This window comes from Aspergillus alliaceus (genome assembly GCF_009176365.1).
Source record: "Aspergillus alliaceus strain CBS 536.65 unplaced genomic scaffold BDW43scaffold_11, whole genome shotgun sequence".
In the NCBI taxonomy this organism is placed as follows: domain Eukaryota; kingdom Fungi; phylum Ascomycota; class Eurotiomycetes; order Eurotiales; family Aspergillaceae; genus Aspergillus; species Aspergillus alliaceus.
Window position 1 is genome coordinate 557,704 of NW_022474694.1, and position 17,898 is coordinate 575,601.

Sequence of the window (17,898 nt, forward strand, 5' to 3'; positions counted from 1 at the left end):
TTACACGTGAGATGGGAGGAACGAACCTGCATAGCCTCTTTGGAAATCAAATACCAGGATTATAAGCGCAGATACATTTTATTCGGACATACGTTGCAGCCTCACTACGGAAAATGAAGGGAATCAATTCATCTTTGCTTCTTCCGTTGCGGAAATCGATTTCCGGCAACACATTCAAATAGCATGTAAATCATAGGTGATGTCCCGTGTTGCCACTTTCACTTTCATATCCTACCCGCGAACATGTTCGGCAACAAATTAGCGATCAGCAGTTTGTCGTTGGGCCAGCACCCTTCTCACCTGCTTGACCACAAAATCATAGTCGCAGCTTCTCACGGTTTTGCGGGGATTGAAATTGTCTTCTCTGATCTGGAAGTGTACGCCCGGACAAAAGAACTATCCTTCTCCGAGGCAGCGGAGGATATTCGGAGGATATGTGAAACACATCAGGTAGAAATCCTATCGCTGGCTCCGTTCGAGAACTTTGAGGGTCACAACTCACCCCTCGAGGGAAGGCTGGAAACCGCCAAGAAGTGGATCAACATAGCGAGAATCCTTGAAGCGACGTACCTCCAAGTGCCTGCGCAATATAGCAGCGACAGCACGGGAGAGGAGGCAGTGGTCGTCTCGGAGCTACAGCAGCTGGCAGACATTGCCAGTGCCCAACAGCCGATTGTCGCCATTGCATATGAGCCTATGTCATGGTCGACCCATTGTTCGACATGGCAGAGCGCGTTACGCATCACGCAAGCTGTGGATCGACCGAACTTTGGGCTCTGCCTGGATAGCTTCCACGAGCTCACCAAACTATGGGCCAGTCCATTTGATCCGGATGGTAAACTACCTAACGCGGATCATAATCTACGAGTGTCACTGCGCGATCTTCAAGACCATTGTCCTCTGGATAATATCTTCTACGTGCAACTCTCAGACGGTGAACGATTTGATCCTCCCTTTTCAACATCCCATCCGTGGTATCTTGAAGGTGAAGCGCCGCAGTTTATCTGGTCACGGCATGCTCGACCATTTCCCCTGGAGACCCAGCTGGGTGCATATATGCCACTACAAGAAGTTGTAAAGTCCTGGATTGCAGATAAAGGTTTCAATGGCTGGGTCTCATTAGAAACTTTTGACCGGAGAATGCGGGTAGCTGAGTTTCAGTCAGTAACTGCTGCCCAGCGCGGCAGGCAGTCCTGGCGCAAGCTACAAGACGCACTGCTAGTAATTAATAGCAATATATAGAAGAATATCTTATAAGGTACTAGCTTAAATATAATTTAAGATAGTTCTTTTAAAATAGCTGCTCAATATATAAGCTAATCTAGTATATAAGATAGCAGTATCATCTTCTATACTTTCTTATTATAGCTATCTATTTTTGAGGCAATTATTGGATTACCTAAAGAATAACCTTGTTTGCCTTGGATACTTGTCTATTTATCTATCATTGATTTCTCTTACTTTTCCTTCGCAGAATCTGTAGTTACAAATACTGTAAGTAAGCTGGAGTAAACAAGGTATATAGACTTAAGTAATTAAACAGATAATCAAGACTCTATCAGACTGATAAAGCCCAACTACTGAATATTTAGCTATGCAGGCATCTCACCAGTGAGACAGAATCTAAACTGCATATCATGTAGGTCCTCAGTCCTAATTAGTAGACATATGAGATCAGCATATTACCACAACGAAAAAGCATAAAATCAACTAAAATACCTGCCACAGTGCTGTCCTGCTGCCTCACTATTAGGTATACGCGTGGCCTCCATTCTGGCTCCTTATCTGCTTCGTTTCTTCTGCATGCCTGCCACACCTGATGACCCCAGGCGTACTGTGTGACTATTTAAACAGCGTCTTTTGGTAAGGACGTCTACAATACAGGGTTGAAGACCTGTTAACTAACTTTAATTAAGGATACAATAAGAATGCTAAGAATCAAGCAGTAGATGGCTATTAAAATGAAGCTGATTTGTACTTCTTTTCTACTATTAACACTTTACTAATTTATAGCTAAGAGCTTTTGACCGAAACATTACAGATTCCGTTTAAAAAGATAGCCGGTATATAGTCTGATGTTCCGCATCGGTGGCTAAATTGTGTCTGCACCGGGGACAGGGTATTTGTTCAAACACCGGCGGTTATTGGCGGTCAAGGCGTGTACTTTTTGCTGGTGTATTGATTAGAGAATATTATTTAAGATCTAGCTGGGACGTAGGCTTAAGGTGAGAATTGCTGGTAGGGCTTCAATGATGGCCTTTCGAGTCTGGGGGTTCAGGAACTGATAACTATCTACTTTTTTGGCGATGTTTAAGAGTAATTCATTCAAGGCTACTAGTTGGAGATTGGTGATTCCATCGTTACTAATTTGGGGGGGAAAAGGGGTGTTGGGGAGTGTACCATGTGCTTTTAATTGGATTGTCTTCAGCTGCTCTTCGCGGGGATTAGGCAAGCCATCGGGAAGGGGGATGTCGCGAGGATTCCATATGCTTGGAGCCGCGAGAAGACAGGGTATCGTGGTGGCCAAAAGAATGAGTCCCACTTTGGCCTAAGGCAAAGGAATCATGAAAGCAAATGGGTGAGTTGAATAATGGGATGATATCAGATATAAGGCTAGAAAATGTTTAGTGCTACTCGTGATTGTATAATCTAACGGAGATATAATGAGACTCTGAGTCACACAGTACATCCCAGTTTACTTGGATGTCGTCGTAGAGAATTATATAGATCTTCTAGAGTTTCGACTTTAGAGCATACGCCCCTATGTGCTCATCATGGAGTAAATTTGCACAACGAGTAGTTTAAGCTTTTCTCGCTACCCGAGTTGCTTCTGAGGACTATCTGACTAAATCAGACATACTATAAAACCTCCATCATGCGTTTTCACTAGTCTCTTACAACTCCTTGACCCCAAACCCACCCCCACACATTGACTCTCACTCTCTCTCTCTCACACACACACACACACACACACACACACACACTCTCTCTCTCTCTCTCTCTCTCTCTTATTTACTCGTACATTGTACACTCAAGACAATAAGCTCTGCCATGGCGGTCGGACACATACTCCACGCTTGGCTCTCCAAGCTTAGGCATCACAGAAGAACGTCCAAGAAGATCGAGCAGGTCGATCCTCGCAAGTCTGTGGATTTTCCTCCCTCTGAGGCTCCTGCCCCTCTTGCGACTAAGTCTTCAATTTTGGAGTCTGAGACTGTTTCGGAGTCCGAGACTGAGCAGTTTGGAAGTCCCTTGAGGAGAGTACCGACACCTTATCCTTTCTTTGGCACTGCTCCATCAAACTCAGGTGCATTCACTGAATTAAGTGATATTGCAAAAGAGAAGGCCTTTTATCCCATCTGATCTACTATATTTCTTTCATTCTGTTGTCTGCTCATCATATTATTGAAGGTTCATTGAGCAAATGGTGCTTGTGGTTAATAATTTTGTATGAGTGGGAAGGGCGTGGGACTGGCATATGGACACACATCTTCTCATTAGGAGAAGTTTAATATTCAACAAGTCTCATGTACCTTTTGCTTTGGGGGGAATGGATAATCCAACGTGATACTATCATAATTGAGAGGCAAGAGCGGCTCATTTTTGCGTAGTGTACCTGCTCATGCTCTACTGCCAATCCCACACTCGGGGGTTCTGCTTTAAGCGGTTAATTTCATCACACTATATTACTTTGTAGAGCGCATTTTATTGAATAATTAAGAAAAACCACCTATTCTGCTCTGAAAAGCTTCCGAAGAAAGTTGTACACACAAGTGTCTAAGAACGAAAATTGTATAACAACACGCTAGTCGCTAATGCAATTAAAAAAAGTGAAACGCTCAACGGTAGGAGGAAGACAATCAATAGAAAGTAAAATGAAGCAGTATCGGCGCCTTTTTTTCGCTTTTTTTTTTTCTTGTGTCACAGAATCCCGCGAATGTCAAAAATTGTTCCGACCACCCTCGACGGTATCTGCTGCTTCTAGCTTCCGGTGATTCCGTCCCCCCTCCTCAACTCGCGGATGCATAGTTATAGCTGCTGTAGTAAGGACTCGGAGTGTAACAACTGTAAGACGAATTTCCATAAGCTGAAGTATTCCCATACGAGGAAGTATTCGCGTAAGAAGACGTATTCGCATAGGTCGATGAATTGGTATAGGAGGGTGAATTCCCATAAGAGGAAGTAGTGGCATAGGTATACCCATAGGAAGGGCTCTGGGCGTAATCATCATAAGATGGGGTTGAGCTCTGCGTACTTCTCCCCATGGAGCTAAAGATGCTCGGCTGGGAGTAAGCAGACAAGGGAGAGCTAGTACTTGACGATGACAAAATCCCAATGGAGCTGTATGCAAGCGGCGTGGAGGATTGAGGACGAGTTGTTGTCGGGACGGAATACTGATAATGGCTTTTCGCACTGGTCTTAAATTCCGTTGGCTGGAAGGTAGTCGCTCGTGGATCAAGTACTTTTTTGGAGCTGCTCCAGCGTGATTGAGATAGCCCGCCGGGTTTTGACTCGACTGGTTTTGGCTCACGCTTTTCGACCTCCTTCTCGAGCTCGGGCTGCTGAAGGCTTTCAGCAACTTTGGGTGTGTCTTCTTGGACGGCGCTCTTCTCCTCAGCAGGATTCTCCTGTTTTTCTCGCTTCTCGTCCTCCACCTCCTCCCATGCCTCGGTGACTTGCTTTTCTTCTTCCCGTGTGTTGCTTTCCGTCTTCTGTTCTTCCTCACGGGCGTCATCCTGCTTGGCCTGGGGCACTTCTGCAATCTCCTGCGCCTTCTGATCCTGAATCCCCTGCTTCTCCTCTTGGTGCTCAGTGATATCATCAATCCATTGTGCGGAAGTCACCTCTACCTTCTCCTCAACGACATCAGCCTCCAGCTTCTCCTCGAACGCATCTTGCTCAACAGGATCCTCATGAAAGTCAGCCACCCCGACCTCCTCCTCAACCTCCTCATCCCACCACTCTCCTAGAACCTCCTTCTCCCCCTCCAACTCCTCCACCTCTCCAACTTTCACAGACTCCTCGTCCCCCTGTTCGTGAACCAGATCCTCACAAACCTCCACCCCAACAACCACACCCCCATCAATCTCTCCAAAAGCCACCTCACTCTCACCCTCAACCTCGCCCTCACCAACCTCATGCATAATCCCATTAACCTTAACCTCATCCTTCACGCCATTAACCATCTTCGCCATTTCACTCCCAACCTCCTCCTTACCCACGGCCGAAACACCAGTGTCACTTCTCAGTAACTGCTCCACAATCGCCGCCGAGATAGTCCTCACCTCCTGTCTCCGGAGCTGGCGCTCTCGTTCCCGCCGAGTTGACCGCCGCTCCTCGACATACTCCTGGTAGAGGGTGAGTCTGGTCTTGAACCAAAAGGTGAATACGGAGGCGAGGAGGAGGGTTGTGATCCTTTTGCCGACGATGGACAGGATCAAGATAAGAGTGAGGAGCTGGAGGGTTGTGAAGAAAAGTGGTGGTGACGATGTTGATGATAGGGGAACTGTGTGTTTGAGGGACATTTTGTTGGTTTTTTTTTGGGGTGTTGGGTTTAGTTATGTATTTGGGTATAAATTAAACGGTTTAAGGTATCGATCAGTTGAGAAAAATCAAGAAGAGGAAGAAATAGTCGTAGAAAAAAAAAATACCCCAATATTAATACTACAAAGAGATGTAGAAAGAAAGAAAGAAAAACAAACAAACAGAAATCACGTCTCGTCAAGAACACAATAACAAGAAAAGATAAAAGGCAGAAACTAAAATCTAATATATCATAAACGGCCTTCTCAGGCAGAGACAAGAGAGAGAGATGTGCACACTAAATCAGGTCGGTGCCCAAAGGCGGCGCACGAGGCTGAAATCTCACCCAAAGTCAAAAGCAAGGCAAGCAAAAGGGGAAAGGCGCCATAAAGGGAGGACCAACTAGCTATTTTTGGGGGGAGCGCGCTGCAATATACAACACATCGTACGTCGTGGTTCTTGCGGTAAGGCAAGTTGAGCCACGCATGCTTTTGTGCCAAGGGTTTTGAGCAAATGGAGTTCGACGTTTCTTGTGGGGACGGGCGTTCATTAGTTTGAGGGAGGAGGTAATTGTGAATCGTTTCCTTTTTTCTTTTTTGGTCGCTTACTTTACCGAGAGTGTTTTTGACTTGCTGCATGGGTGGGTTATTTTTCTTTTATTGAAGATGCTACGGAGGAAGAAGTAGGGTATGGCAGGGCACGGGGTTGGGAAGGAAATAAGGTCGGTGGGCTATTCATAACCTTAATGAGACAGAGAGCGAAGAGCGCGCTCGGCGCGGACACATCCGAAATCCTTGATGCATCCTGCACGCTAACCTAAACGGTGCTCTGATTGGCTTTGCTCGCATCGAAGAAGAGCGAACAGTTGACGCAGTTCAGTTCGATCTTCTCTTATGAGTGGTTGCTTCGCGAGACGGTTACAGATATCGAGGCGTGAGATGTGTCGCCTGTATATTTGACCACATTTGAGGATGTCATTGGACTACTATTACACTATAAAGACAAGCAGGCATTTATGCTCCACTTGCAGACCGAATAAATAAAGACGATATTCCTCCCAAAGCGGCGATGCCCGTGTACCCTTGCCAGAGGGCTCGAAGTGCGCCGACGTAAGCGGCCTTTTGTTCCTGGGGTAGGTATCCCCAAGGGTGGCGAGCCGTATACCCGATCGATACATCAGGGATGTCTCTTGCATATAGGTAGTTGAATATGATAGTTCCGCTGATGGGTATGGCGATGCACATGCCCCATGTGCGTAGTATCGAGTAGATCAGGATGGACGAGGTGGAGACCTTCCCACTCTCACCGTTTTCTCGACTAGGGTAGACCTGCAGAGCATTTATATGGATGCAAACGTTATGTCCCAATAAAAGCAGAGCATAACCCAGTCCCGCAGTCAGGAAGATAACCAGCCAACCTATTGTCGGGATCGATGTGTTGAGCAAGATGGAACATCCCGTCGCGGTAATAGTAAACAACCAACCTATACGAGCAATCCAGGCAGAAAGGTGTGGCCGCCGAAACAGCTGCCCTGTGCCCGATATCATGAGGGTAGGTACAGCTAGACCCGTAAGAGCAACTAGACTCAGTCCTATCCATGTACTATTGAGGGACTTGACGAAGATGAGATACAGCGACAGGCAATGGAGGTGAGAAGAAACCTGAAGTTATCATTAGCTGTCATCCTCCTTCCAAGCAGGTCTAGCTAACTCAGGGTAGACTGACAATGAATCCATGCAGAAAACCGCCTGTCTGCAGCATTATTGACGGGAGGTCCCGAAACACCTTTGAGCTGAACATTGGCTGCGTGGCCCACATTGTCTCAAAAAGGGCCAAAATGACCATTAGGCTGCCACCAATGCAAATCGGTAACAATATCTGCCAGCTATCCCAGGCATACAGCGTCCCACCCCAGCTGATTCCTGTAAGTAGAGATCCAATACTAAGAAGGATCAACAGGGCCCCTATCCAGTCCATTGTACGGAAACTTCCCGTATGAGTCCCCTTGCTTTCCTGACCGTGCCCCTTTAGGTCAAGTGCAAATGGAATCACCAAGAGCCCAATCGCGCAGAACACAAAACTTGAATAGAAAGCCCAAATATAAGTAGTGTAGTCATGATACACCCCGCCAGCGATGGAGCCTATGATCATACCAATCACCTGTGCGCGAAATACGTAAGTAGAAAATTGGACGCAATGCGACTTCGGAATAAGGTCGGAGATAATCAAAAGCGAAACTCCCATCACCCCTCCTCCACCAATCCCTTGGACGAATCGACCCGCTACCAGCACAGATAGGTTCAACGAACCGCCGCATATGCCCGTACCACTTGTTGCGAGAACAGCAGACGAAAGTAAAACAGATCCGTGTCCAAGTACTTCGGCTAACATGGCAAAAACAGCTTGGCCAGAAGCATTGCCAATAAGGTAGGAAGTATTTACCCAAAGGGTGTTTTCAAGAGGTTGTCGGAAGACGTCCGAGAAACCCTACGCAACGTCCAGGTCAGAATCTGGGACCTTCCCGCTCCGCCCCTTTTGTGTAGACATAACATACTGGTATTAGGGGAATGACCACAGTCATGTTAAACGCATCCATCATTACTAAGATTGAGATACATATCGTGACGAGCCACTCTCTCACGCCTGGTGTCCATTCAGGTCCTCTCGTGGTATCTTCTCGGTGTGTATATTGAGTCGCCTCGGCAAAGTCCGAAGCATGCGAAGTAACCAAACATTGCTGGCTGGTTTCAGGGTAGGTATTCGGTCCCGGCACATTATCCGTATGGTAAACATCAATGGACTCCACGCCCATTGGTTATGTAAATTCGCAATGAGAATACTATCTGACACAAGAAGTTTAGAAAGCGTACTGCCTATACACAGTATCAGTCAGTCCAGTTGACAGGAAATGAAATATTGACAACAAAAGAAAGAATCTTTGGGGCAGAACGGAATATCGCGATATATGACTTTATAGAACTTATTTAAGGAGCGGGGATAGCATCCATGCAAGGGGTGTCGATATCGGAACATTTACTATATTGCAAAGTCCTGGGCGCATTGACACAAGTGATACGTACTCTCGGGGCTTCTAGAGAGGATAAAAGCTGATGATCTGCGCCGATCATTGGTGTCCTACATTCCAGTCGAGAGAAGATTTACCGCTACTGCTCACATTTGGGACCATGATTCGCTTAATAGTCGGTTGGTATGTGGAATATCACAGGGGGGACTGGACAGGTTCTAGCAACTTCACAACAGCGAGAAAGCTATTGGGGTGATTTGTGAGCTCTCGCGTCTCTGTAATTGTGGTCGAGTCAGTCGACATGTGGTTGGAATGAACCCTTCCGGGCGCTTGACCCCCGGCCAAGCGCTCTTGTAGTTGTACAACTCATCGTTGGGATATTTTTTTGCGAGCTACTCTGCAAGAGACGTCACTATACTGAGGTGAGGTACGTTTAGAGAGAAAGCTGTGATGTAAGACAACAGTTAGCCCCGCCTCACTATCCCCACTGATCGTTCAAGAATGTCCCAAAATGGAAACTTGTTGAAACACGAGTGGACAGAAATAGGTGTAACCCTACATCCCGGATTTTCCTCAATAATCAACCTAATTTTCCTTTAATGAGGTATTGACACTGTAGTAAGACCATCTAAGGACTTGTGAAGGAATTCATATTAGGCTACAGCTTGGTAAGTGCTTCAATTGCAGTTGGTAGCCTATTAAGTAGCTATTCTGAGCCTTAATTGTTCCTTAGTCATTGAAGATTGCAGCATAATTACCTGCTACTCGCACCGACCTTAACATTCCTTCCATAATTCGAATATTCTCCAGCTTTAATTGGGTGATTCGCGTTGGGACCAACCGGACAGTATACATAGTTTTGACTACCCGGCAGGATAAGTAACAATTAATTTGCTCTGATTTAAATGCTACTGACCAATGCATCCTGAGTAATGACCGAAGCTCTCCGTAAACGTAATGAAGCTCAAGTGGCACCTGTTCTAGTCTTGCAGCATCGACTTTGTTGTTCGCAACTCAACATCTCTTTGCTAGCCAATCGTAGCTCTGAATAGGCGTTTACTACCGCATGAAATAGGGAACACAGGAAATGTAGCAGGAGGGATGTCATATGCCAAACCTTTTAATTTTCTCTCCCAAAATACTGCTCCTGCTACAAGTGGAGCCAACAGTGAGTTTTTTACACGAACGGAGGCATAGAGCATCATTGCTCACCTCCTAAGGACTAGTGGCAGATAAACCTACTCCTCGGCGCTCTAGGTCTCCGGGGAGCTGGAAACAGCACTTTAATGTGTGGCGACCATGTAGCAAAAAAAAAAAAAAAAAGGGCTGGTCAGGTTTCGCTAATGATGATGTTATACTCGATGCGACGCGCTGGTTCATAGATTTCCAACTTGTTCCGTCTAGTAGATTATTGATAAGCTACATTTTCCATACAGTAGGCCACTTCTGTTCGTGCTACTTCCTACCGAGGTATTTAACGATGTTAAAACCCTTGTGGTTGCCGTAGCAGCTGGACGTGATTTACCCAAGCATGTAGAGATTACCATAGGGCTAGACGCATAACTGCCCGAGACGAGCGAGCCAATGGGCATCTGATCGCATACGAGACGTCTCAATGATCAACGCTCCATCTCAGGTAAATGATCGTCCTAACTGCTTGTCATTTATTTATGCCCCTGCATATGCGAACTAAATCTGACAGAAGTCGGTTGATTGGCCAAAATTGATTGGAAAGATTTCTCGAGAGCCTAATCTTTGTCTAGCCCAGAAAGAGTGCGCTTTGTGGTTCTCCATATGTTTCTCGATTGAACAAACTTGAAGTACTTTCTCATATACTGTGTCCCTTCGAAGCCAAAAAGCAGAAATATCTAAATGAATCATGCGGCAGAAACAGATGTAATCTCCAGCTCATCCAGCAGGTAGCAGTATGACGTTACGGCGTCCTGGAACTGCGCAGGAAAGTAGCTCTACGGGGCACTTGCCAGGCAGTAGTCGGGGCAGAAGACCTTTGCACCGTCGAAGTATTTGTTTATGGTGCGTGAGAGGACTCCGTAGGACATCTCTCGAGCGTCAAAGACGACGAAGCCACCACCTTGGAAATGTGGGATTACTTTTTTTGCTGTTGTCTGAGTGGTCTGAATATTTGGTTGACGCCGCCTATTGCTGCTGGTTTTACTCGACCGTCGTTGAGTGTACCTGCATAGAGGGCCTCTTCTCCGGCTGGATAATGGTGAAGCGGTCGCCATCTTTTTCTGGTTTAAGAGATAACATAAGTTTCGTCTCTACCTAGGCGTCGTATCGGAGTTTGATCTTGAATAGATATACGAAGATGGATGCTCCATATCGCCAACGGGATTTACGTCGCAGCTGTGGAAAGATGTAGTGTATGAGTAGCAAGGATAACTTCACGAGGTTCCAGAAATATAAGTATATGAAGACTGCTATATAGATGGGTCGTAGAGTAATCGCCCATCGGACCCGGTAATGTTGCCTCTGTGATTTGAGCTGCACTGCCAGCAATCTTTCGCTTCACAAAGCTGCCAATCAGAAGTTTCCTTTATGTTTATTCGGGTTGCTTGTTACAAAAAGTGAAGCCAGGGCTGGCATCTAAGTGTTTCGTCGCCCCTATACCAAGCCTAACATCTCAGACTGACCCTTGGGGTTGCTGCAGGCTTGAACCCCGAATGCCTCGAATGGTTTTCATGCCTTTGCTTTTTGTCATTAGTCCAGTTTTAAGAGAAATGGATATCATTGTACTGTTGTATTGTCCGACACGCATGCACAAAGGTAGACCGAGTCATTAAGGCGGCAGGCTGGATTCTGTGCTCTCTAGCGGTAGATACGTCTATCAGGTATTTAGTTTTATTGTAGTCAATGCTGATCTCGATCAACTTTCCCCGAGCAGCTCCAGCTTTTGACTTAGTTCAATGCCACGTACGCTCAACAAGCACCCAAGGCTAGGCAGCATCCTTACATATATACAATTAGCAATTCATTACTCCTTATATGCCTGTGGATCTTATATTGCGCTCGGTTACCGAGCATAATGAGCTATCTTGGCTTGAGATACCAAGGTTGACGCTCTGCCAGGGAAAGCTAAAAATATCTTAGGTTCAGCCTACAGGATATATTTCGCAACTTTGATTTGAATTATTTCGTTCTTGGCCAAGTTTATAAAACCCTCTAATATGTATCCCATTTATTTTCTCCCCTATGTTTGTAACATTCTGGGAACTGCGACTGTTGAATAGGTCGTCGCTAACAAAATCTCCACCCACGTACCGCCTCACTTAACCTCACCATCGGCTTGATTCCATGAACTCCTATCCCAGTTTTAAAAACAAGGGGAGAAAAGGTACAAGATAACGATACCTCTAAGACCGTCCAACATCCCAGCCCAGACAAAATTCAACCTAAAGAATTTTCGGCAACACATACCCCCCAATATCAACAAAAAACCGCATCGCCCTCCCCATAAACTCCTCCACATCCTCCCCGACCCACCTCGGAATCAACCCCGTAATCGTCTCTTCCATTTCCCTTAAATACTTCCCCGCCACCTAAACACATTAGCAAAACCACCCACAAACGATGAAAGTGGGTTAAGAAGGGGGTGGGGGGTAGGGGGAAACGCACAAGAACACACGACCCCGTCCTCCCCCCATCCATCGCAACATAGGCAATCGTCTCCGCCACACGCTGGGGCGTATTCGCCTCCAGCCCAGCCTCCTCCCACTCCTGCGCGAACCCCGCGGTAAGGCGCGTCGGCGTGAAGAAAGGCGCAACGGCATTAACCCGGATCCCGTGTTGGGCGGCGACATCCTGCGAGGAGCGTAGCATACCCAAGACGCCGTGCTTGGAGGTCACGTAGGCGGTTACACCGGTGCCGCCGAAGTAACTGGACGTAGAGGCCATTAGGACAATGGATTTGGATCCTGATGCCGAGGGGTTGGATTTCATGTGGTGGAGAGCGAGTCTCAGGGCTTAAGATATTGTTAACGTGGTGTAAGGGGTTGTCAGTAGATTAGGGGGAGTGTACTGACTGTTCATTGTCCCCTTTATATTGATATCAAGTACCTTGAATCCTTCTGTCGATTCCTTGAGAATACCCTCCTCGTCTACATCTGTTAGGTCCAGGACAGGCTGCGTTTCCATCGTCCCTGCGTTGGCGATGACGATGTCGACGGGCCCGAAATGTACCGCCGCGCGCTTAAAGAGCGCGGTCATCTGGTCCCAATTGAGGATGTCGGCTGCGATGAAGAGGGCATTTTCTGGGCTTTGGAATGTGGATATGAGGTTTTTAGCGGTGTTCTGGCATGTTTCTAGGTCGCATATCACTACTTTGGCGCCGTGGGCGTTGAAGAGCGAGGCTGTTGCTGCGCCGATGCCATTGGCGGCGCCGGTGATTAGGACGACCTTTCCAGACGCCTGTGTGACGAGGGTTTGATCGAGATTGATTTGTAGCATTGTGGGCTGGTGTACAGGGGCCTGGGGGAAAACAATACTTGGTAGTGTAGTGAGATTGCGGGGGGAATGAATTGACGTGGTTCAATTAACTCCGAGGTTCAGTTGTCGGGGAATTTTTACCGACGATGTTTCCTTTCTTATATCCTATTCACAACGGACGCCTTACAAACTAGATTAGAATTGGACAGCATTATACTGAGGCTAGTGGCTTGGAAATATCGAATAGCCACGATTCAACGGCAAATTGTGCCCCGAAACTGTTATCTAATATATATCGTTCCCGAATTAGGAATGTTGACGTAGATCTTCACGATTGTTAGCTTTACAATAATAGCCCCATAGGTTCCACACTGATCGAGCAATCGGTATCTAACTGGCGAAGTATAGCAAATAAAGTGTAGAGTACAGCCTAAATCGACTAAGAGACTCCACAATAATGTGGTTGTTGTTCCTACTTGTATAACTTTCACATGAGCGAGTGTACGCGTCCGTACCGCAGCCCGGTAGGTGTCACTGCAGATACATAGGGCAGTGAGGAAGATACTCGACTCTGATGTGCGCTTTTTCATGAGTTTAAAAGGTAGTACCAGTGTAGGACAGCGTAAAAGGGCCGGTTCTCAGCTTCCACGGGCCTTTACAACACGCATGCATTAAGGCGAGCAGAGCTCCCAATATGCCAGCAAAAGCACTATACCCATATTCAGTAGTATATATAGTTCCGCGACAATGGAACCTCCGCAAGAGATAGGGCTTGCTGGTCTTCTAGCGCGACAATTTGAACGCTTTGCATCCTCGCTAGCTGTAAAGGACGATGGGAGTCAATTTACATACGCACAAGTCCATGCGAAAGCGCTCAATCTTGCATATCAGATCCAGTGTCAACAGATAGGAGCTGAACGGCCCATTGGTATCCTCTCACCTCGAGGTATAAACCATATTGTTTCACAAATTGCTGTCATATATGCTGGAGGAACATGCGTCCCGTTAGATGTGAACCAGCCTGATCGGCACCTGGTCGATCTCCTAAAGAACATCAATATCACTCTTTTGTTGACGGATCAGGGCAATTCAGACCGGCTGAAAGGCTATGAATTTCAACAAATAATGGTGGATCACAGGTTGTTACCTACTCAAGTATGCGAGAAGGTCAAGGAGGGGGCAATTGACCGGCCCCAGGTACAATATCGCTCCCATATATTTCATACGTCTGGCTCGACTGGTCGTCCAAAGCCGGTCCAGGTACTTGCCAGCGGAATTATCAATTACTGTCTCAACGAAACGTTTGTTCCGATCCAGCAAGGCCAGCGATTCGGCCACTTGAGCAATGTCACGTTTGATGTGTCTATTATGGAGACTCTTGGATCATTTCTTCGCGGTGCCACAGTGGTAGTATTAGACCGTGACACAGTACTTAATCCCGCCCAGCTGGCAAAATGTATTCGAGACGATATGATTGATGTGCTTTGGCAAACGCCGGCGCTGTTGGCGGCAACGATTAATGCTTATCCGCAAGCATATACGACAGTGGACACGCTTCTGACTGGGGGCGAGGTAGTGACTGCGCAGCTGGCCCGGAAAATCCTGGAACATGGCCCACCAAAGCGATTGCTGAATCTTTATGGGCCGACAGAGTGTACCATGTTCTCGACATTCCACAGTATCTCCATTGAAGATGTGGAGAGGGGTAGCATCCCCATTGGGCAGCCGATGGATGGATACAATGTCATAGTAGTGGACGAAGGTCTTAGCGCCTTGCCCTGTGGAGAAGTAGGAGAATTGTTAATCGGTGGCAAAGGAGTCGCAGGGGGTTATTTTGGTGAGTTGGAGAAGACCAGTAGTACATTTATTGAGCTACCGCACCTTTGGTCCGGTGGGCGGGTATATCGAACGGGGGACCTCGGTCGGTGGAGTCTTGCCGGCCTGCTCGAATTCGTAGGTCGACGAGACAATCAAGTCAAGATCCGAGGTCAGCGTATAGAGCTCGAAGCAATCGAGTCCATCCTGGTGGCAACAGGGTTGGTTACTGCGGCAGCAGCCGTGAAGATCGCGGCTAGTAGTACTAGCCAGAGAGATTCGCTCTTGCTGGCATGCGTGGTACCAATCTCTGACGATGTGACTGCATCGACTATCACGCAGACATATGTCAAGCTTGCGACCCATCTCATGGTCCCACATCTGGAAATAGTAGATCGTCTACCTTTGACAAATACCCACAAGATCGATCGTGAGACGTTGGTTGAGCGATACTCTCAGCAGATAGTGCCGAAGATGGCACTGAACTCGCATGAGCGGTTATCGCCAATTCAAGAAATTCTTCTAGATGTCTTTGGCTTCCACATCGGCGCAGATGACAATTTCTTTTTAATGGGTGGCTCTTCATTACACGCTGCCCGCCTGGTAACCCGCGTCAAGGATGTCCTTGGCGTTCAACTTCGAATTGCCATGATATACGAGCGTCCAACTTTACGAGAGCTCAATGAACTTATTGGATCACTGCGGAAAGGTGAAAGATGGACTGAGAATACTGCAGCTTCTTGGGGGCAGGACCTAGATCTCGGGAAAGACTTACAACCTATGCCTGGCACCATACCAGACTGGACGATCGAAAGTGAAGGTCGCGTTTTTCTTACCGGTGGAACTGGGTTTATCGGTATCTTCCTGCTGGAGGAGCTACTTCTTCGGCCTAATGTTCAGCGAGTGGCATGCTTAGTGCGTGCAACAGATGAGCTGGAGGCCATGAAGCGCATCATCGCGGCCTTCGAACGGTATGCGCTTCGACCGCACCACATAGAAAAGCTCTGGGCTATCCCAGGAGACCTTTCCGAGCGACATCTAGGCTTATCTAACGAACGATTTATGTATTTTGCGGAATGGACAAGCGTAATCTTTCATCTGGGAGCTCGTGTGAATTGGATCGAGCCGTACGAGCCTCACCGACAGGCAAATGTGCTAGGATTATTGAACATGGTCCGTTTCGCGAACACAAAACGGCCTAAAGCTATCCATCACTTATCAAGTACTTCTGTATACGGCCCCGTAGGGTATGTGTCCGGGGCCACTTACATTGCAGAAGATAAAACCCCTAAAGCCTATCTTGAGGCTTTGAAATATGACACCGGATATTCACAAAGCAAATCTGTTGCCGAGGTTATTGCGTGGAATGCTATCGCGAACGGTCTAGCCGTGACCATTCATCGTCCAGGCTTTGTCCTCGGCCACAGCCAGACAGGGGTGGGGAATTCCGATGATTTCTTCAGTCGCTTGATTCCAAGCTGCGTGCGCCTGGGCCAATATCCTGAGCTCTCAGAGCACCGCGATGCCTTTGTGTCGGTAGATTTTGTCGTAATGGCACTTCTACAAATCGCGTCGTCCCAAGGTTCCGCTGGCCGTGCATACAATCTTATTGAGCCCCATGGAGACGCGATGATTCCTGTTTCCGAGATCTTCCAGAGCGTAAACGAAGCTCTTCCACGAGGCTCCTTGACTGAAGTTCCATACGGAGAGTGGGTAAAAAATTGCCAACTACAGTCACATACAGACGCCCAACACCTGTTGAGACCACTTCTGCCAATGTTAGAGGAGACTGTGTTGGATAACAAGACACGTTGGGAGCTACAGTCTAGAATGCCAATCCTTGGTACAGACAATTCGTGGAATGCGCTGAGAGAGAATCCTGACCTCATGTGTTTCCCTACGATACGGTCTCTCTTGCCTAAATATGTTCGGCAATGGCTTGTAAATATATCCACGGACCTTACCTAGAACCGAATATATCTGTCTTCCAAAAGTTTGGTTGGCGTGATATCAAAGGACGACTCGAGAGCTTGATAGGTAAGGAGTTGTCGCTGTCTAAAGCAAGGGGGAAAAGAACCAAGCCCTCATGAGCAGCCCATAGTTGCGCTAAGGGCCATGAAGATGCCACAGATCAAGGTCTAGACAAATTAGCGAATTCGATAAATTCTATCAAAGGACGCGTCACTTGATATCTCAGAATCTCACATGCTCGAATTCCTTTCTCAAACGTAAATGCGGATAAGCATCCAGGGTTCAAAACACGTAGAACTTGACAGCAAAAACAAATACCAGAGGGCGAAAAGCATCTGGCCATCGGTGGATCATGGAGCCAGATTAAAGGAATGTAAATTGTTTGTCTGGAAGCTCTGAAGACAATCAAGGGAGAGGAAACAAGGATCTTAAGCTTAAAAGAGTAATTGCCTGTTCGGGGAAAATGGGACAGATGCTGGGAAGGGGGGTGTGTTTTCGAATCTCTACCACAACAAAAGATTTGTCAGTTAGCGGGAATAAAACATCTCTAAAGAGACAATCCAGGACAGGTATTAAAGACCTCCTGTCGTACCATCGCCTCACAAATAAAGTGAAAGAGATTTCGACGTTATCGGGTGAGTCTTTCTGACACATCGAAAACAACCCACATAGCAATTTACAGAGAGAAATGTCTCATCCTACAGGCGCTAATGTACATCTGGCAATTTTATGCGCACAACATAGACGCACCTTTTGAGTCAAATATATTGAACACTGTTAGTTCCAAACGGCTTTTTCGGAATATGCGTGCCCCTTCCCGCTAATGTCCTGCCACCAGTAAACCGATCTATCAGTCCCAATTGCGCCCGCGGGTTAGGAACAGATATCCACGATTCTTCATTGGGCCTCGGAGGCCGGACAACCCAGGGCGATCGGCTGAACTTTGTCTTGGAAGTCTAGCACGAGCCCATACTCTTATGGTCTGGCTAGAATAATAGAGCCTTGGTCCAGTAGTGCCCCAAAGATTCCAGAGTAAGAATCGTAGAAGAAAGGAAGGGGTATTACAATTCACCTGGCATGAGGAATCCTCATGAAAGCCACAAAGGTTATAATGCTAG

At 47.0% G+C, this 17,898-nt stretch overlaps 6 protein-coding genes across 6 annotated transcripts; 3 read left to right on the forward strand and 3 right to left on the reverse strand.

Annotated features, from left to right (window-relative positions):
* Positions 1-243: 243 nt before the first annotated feature.
* Positions 244-1,242, forward strand: BDW43DRAFT_318164 (sugar phosphate isomerase/epimerase family protein; the record flags this gene model as incomplete). The annotated part of the gene is made up of 1 exon (XM_032048659.1): positions 244-1,242. The coding sequence occupies one exon, from the start codon at positions 244-246 to the stop codon at positions 1,240-1,242; it is 999 nt and encodes a 332-aa protein (XP_031902603.1).
* A 1,809-nt stretch (positions 1,243-3,051) lies between these two features.
* On the forward strand, positions 3,052-3,363 carry BDW43DRAFT_309096 (uncharacterized protein; the record flags this gene model as incomplete). Its single annotated transcript, XM_032046643.1, has 1 exon — positions 3,052-3,363. One exon carries the CDS (start codon positions 3,052-3,054, stop codon positions 3,361-3,363), a length of 312 nt encoding a protein of 103 aa, XP_031902604.1.
* Positions 3,364-4,010: 647 nt separating this feature from the next.
* On the reverse strand, positions 4,011-5,525 carry BDW43DRAFT_309097 (uncharacterized protein; the record flags this gene model as incomplete). The annotated part of the gene is made up of 1 exon (XM_032046644.1): positions 4,011-5,525. One exon carries the CDS (start codon positions 5,523-5,525, stop codon positions 4,011-4,013), a length of 1,515 nt encoding a protein of 504 aa, XP_031902605.1.
* Positions 5,526-6,536: 1,011 nt separating this feature from the next.
* BDW43DRAFT_298793 (MFS transporter) lies at positions 6,537-8,335 on the reverse strand (the record flags this gene model as incomplete). The annotated part of the gene is made up of 3 exons (XM_032044616.1): positions 6,537-7,184; positions 7,249-8,010; positions 8,078-8,335. The coding sequence occupies 3 exons, from the start codon at positions 8,333-8,335 to the stop codon at positions 6,537-6,539; spliced, it is 1,668 nt and encodes a 555-aa protein (XP_031902606.1).
* A 3,626-nt stretch (positions 8,336-11,961) lies between these two features.
* BDW43DRAFT_309099 (SDR family NAD(P)-dependent oxidoreductase) lies at positions 11,962-13,015 on the reverse strand (the record flags this gene model as incomplete). The annotated part of the gene is made up of 3 exons (XM_032046645.1): positions 11,962-12,108; positions 12,185-12,531; positions 12,592-13,015. 3 exons carry the CDS (start codon positions 13,013-13,015, stop codon positions 11,962-11,964), a joined length of 918 nt encoding a protein of 305 aa, XP_031902607.1.
* Positions 13,016-13,594: 579 nt separating this feature from the next.
* Positions 13,595-17,401, forward strand: BDW43DRAFT_318173 (non-ribosomal peptide synthetase). Its single transcript, XM_032048660.1, has one exon. The coding sequence runs from the start codon at positions 13,742-13,744 to the stop codon at positions 16,775-16,777; it is 3,036 nt and encodes a 1,011-aa protein (XP_031902608.1). The 5' UTR covers positions 13,595-13,741; the 3' UTR covers positions 16,778-17,401.
* Positions 17,402-17,898: the final 497 nt, after the last annotated feature.

Coding starts and splice junctions, on each gene's coding strand:
- BDW43DRAFT_318173 (XM_032048660.1), top strand. CDS start 13,742: ATGGAACCTCCGCAAGAGATAGGGCTTGCTGGTCTTCTAGCGCGACAA.